Here is a 3,351-nt window from a genome sequence, read left to right as displayed (position 1 = left end):
CTGAGGGCCTAATTTGGCCTGCAGGATCTTTATTACTGGTGATGATGCACAGCAAGGAAAGAAACTAGCTTGAGTCTCAGATCCCCTCTTATATTTCTAGGGCTGGCAGTTAGAAGGGAAACATCATTCTCCCTTATAAATGGAGTCTAGAGAAGATGAGCATGGAACTCCAGGAGGCCATTTTACAGTCACTTCTCAAAGCAGAACCACACTATAAATAAATGGGACAGTTAAAAAAGATCTGATTCTGTGTGAAACCGAGGCTGGGGCAGCTGTTAGTTTTAGGACATTCTAAGGCAGCCCCAAAACTTAAAACAAGTTGGGCAAAGTTCCATTTTTCTGATGAATAACATACACTTCAGACAGGTGAGTAGAATAGGATTTACCTTTTTAATACTTACAAATCTGAGCAGTGATACATTAGAAAGGGGGATTAGGAACCGCACCCTTCTTTGTCTCTCTGGAGTGTCACTTCACTGCATGCCCTCTGTACCTTTGTTTGTTGTTCTTATCTACGTACTCTTTCCATTTCTCAGAACAATGTGTCACCCGCTCCTCCTTCCTTTAGGAATCTGATCTAAGTTCCTTTCCTCTGCATGGAACCCACCTACACTAACTTCCGCCTAATCTGGCCCCCTTTCCCTCCCACCCAGGGCTCCGTTTATTAGTTTAAAATCTTCAAACCCCGGTGTAGAGAAGAGTGTTTCTAGCTCCCGTCCTTTCTCCACATTCTGTCCGTCCTTTGGGAGTGCCACAGCTGCTTAAACAAGCTGTACCTCCGCACTCCACCATTTTCTCTGTGCTCCACCACCGGAGTCAAATTGGGGAGTTAAGCTTTGATTTGACCCAGCAAATAGCTTCTAGGAAAAGAAATGTGCATGATACTCCCCAGTGCATTTTGAAGGCACAAGTAGTTTAGTGGCATTACCTGTTTTCTGTATTTTTCCTCCATGTTCTTCCTTAGCAGAGACATGTCATGAAAAGACGATTTTTGGTTTTGGAGTTTCAGCGGCTGCTTATTCCCCACCTGAAATCCAAATCCTCTGTGACATCTCAGTGAGTCTCTGTGGAATGTGTAATCACACACTGCTAGCTGTCTGTCCCCTCCGAGCACCCTGCAGACAACAATCACGCTAATCTTACACCCTCACTGTGAAGTAGGAACGGGGCATTAGCCTCATTTGGAAAAGAGGAAACTGAGGCACAGAGAGATGATGTGCCCTGACCAAAGTCATGTGAAAAGCCTTTTGCATAGCCAGAAATAGACTCCAAGTTCTCCATCCAGTCCTGTGCTTTAACCACAAGACTGCACTTCCTCTGCCACTCCATCCTATGACTTGTGCCTTTGGGCAGAGAGACATTGTAAGCAGCAAGAGCAGAAGAACTAAAGGTAAACCAGTACCTCTTTCCATCCTGCTGTTCTCAGTGACAGCGCTGGAGCAGGTGGGGAAGCAATGTAAACAAAGCAGAGGCACCTGCTCATCCTGATGCTCTGCTTATAGCACCATGCCCTGGCCAACTGTGCAAAACCTGAGTAAAGGGGCCTGTGCGGGGCACTTGCGTGAGGGCTGGGATTGGCAGGCTGCACTTCTGGGTCTCCATTCATGCTGGAGAGGTTCGGCAGCAGGAGGAATGTTACGGTAAGAGGCTTCCATTGTACGAGCAGAATAGTTACTGCAGGGCAAATCCTGCCCCCAGCTACGCGTGCACAATTGCTAAACAGTGGCCTGCCAGGGGAATGGTGCACAAATATCTACGGGCAGGATCCAAGCCTGTGCAGGTTTGCAGAAGCCCTAGCCAATGGCTCTTGAGTAATCTCAGTGCACCAGCTGCCATTGGTTAGTCCCGGCTCAGCAAGTCTCCTGTACCAACCCTTTGCCACCCCACTGCAGCCCCCTGCTCTCCTTCCCTGCTCCCCAGCCCCAGCCCCAGCCAACCTGCTCTTTATAACTAGTTCACAGGCAACATCAAACTGATTCTTAGCCACAAAGGACAATTTAAAGGTCTTGGAAGAATGAAAGTGCCTGTCTGAACATGCTCCTGAAGGATGGCAGTCTGGTGAACACCTGGGTCCTCCGTTCAGCACCAGAGCCACCAGCCTCTCTGGACGACATGCAGTTGTTGTTGGTGTTCCACACACCAAGCTGGGCCAGGTCTTCCTCTAAAGCCCCTGACAGCTCCTTCAGCTCCCTGGAGGCATCTGCTCTCAGGTACTGCCAGGCTTTGTGGCCGCTGTGGTCCCGCAGGCTTGTGTTGGCACCGTAGGCTCCCACCAACACCTTGATGACCATCTCGTGTCCCTGCAGGGCAGCCAGATGCAGGGGTGTCAGCCCACCGCTGGCTGTGGGAATGTTGACATCTGCACGGTAGCCCTTCTTCTCTGCACAGGTGATCACCTCGATCAGGGCCTCATGGCGGCCATGCTTGGCCAGCCAGTGGAGGGCAGTGAACCCTGTCACAAAATCTCTCCTGTTCAGCAGGCTGGGATCCATGTCTAGCAACCTCACAATGCTCTCAGGGTCCCCCTGGGCCACAGTCAGCATCCACTCATGCTCGAGGGGGTCTAGGGCTAAGGACAAGTCCTCAGGGCTCTGTTCCAACCTCTGCTCCAGCTCTTGTTGCATCCCCACAGCAGGGCTGCTGCTGCTGGCTATCTTCTGAGCAGTTGCAAGCCACATAGCTCCCTCGCCTCCACTGCTCTGCAGCAGAACCTCCTTCAGACCTCTCCGCCGCGCGCTGCCCCGGCCTATGGAGAGCCTGGCTGTGTCAGAGCTCACATCCCAGTTACCTGTACCTCTGCTACCCCTGCCCATGCTCCTGATCAGGTCCCTCTTCTGTGACTGGCGGAGATTCACGTTCCCCGCTGCTGCTGAGGATGATGATAATGCCTGGACTTTGGGGTTGGGCGCCTGGCTGTCAATAAGTGCCTCTGCTTGAGACTGGGAGGCCTCTGGCAACACATGTGGCTTAGTGCCCTTTGGTACCTCCAGACTCTCTTCCTTCTGCATCCTAGCCATGATGTCTCCTGCAGCCTTCACCATCCCCAAGATCTGCTCCTGTGGCTCCCCCAGAGGCATCCGTCTCCCTTTAAGGCATGGTCGAGGCTCTCTGTGCTGCTGGGGTGTGGAGAAGTGGTTCCCTGTCCCGTTGAGACTCTGCCTCCGGTCTCCCCTCCTGAGCTCTCCGGCTGCAGAGCTTCCTGAGTCTGCCTTAGAAATGTTGCAAAGAGGAACCAGCATTTAGTTTCTGTGCTCAGGGGGAAGGCACTTGTTGTGAAATAAGTTACAGGCAGCAGCAGATTCTGGGCTGCAGGCAACACACCCTTCAGCTGATCACTGATTTTCAAAGACT

General features: G+C 51.8%; 1 protein-coding gene across 1 annotated transcript; it reads right to left on the bottom strand.

Annotated features, from left to right (window-relative positions):
* Positions 1-1,997: 1,997 nt before the first annotated feature.
* SOWAHD (sosondowah ankyrin repeat domain family member D) lies at positions 1,998-3,077 on the bottom strand. Its single transcript, XM_065410265.1, has one exon. It carries the CDS (start codon positions 3,075-3,077, stop codon positions 1,998-2,000), a length of 1,080 nt encoding a protein of 359 aa, XP_065266337.1.
* Positions 3,078-3,351: the final 274 nt, after the last annotated feature.

Source organism: Emys orbicularis, chromosome 9, assembly GCF_028017835.1.
Source record: "Emys orbicularis isolate rEmyOrb1 chromosome 9, rEmyOrb1.hap1, whole genome shotgun sequence".
NCBI classification, from domain to species: Eukaryota; Metazoa; Chordata; order Testudines; family Emydidae; genus Emys; species Emys orbicularis.
The sequence above is the reverse complement of the archived record's forward strand: the minus strand, read 5'-3'. Positions and strand labels throughout refer to the sequence as shown.

Excerpts from the sequence above, each read along its gene's own strand:
- SOWAHD (XM_065410265.1), bottom strand. The coding sequence starts at position 3,077 with ATGCCTCTGGGGGAGCCACAGGAGCAGATCTTGGGGATGGTGAAGGCT.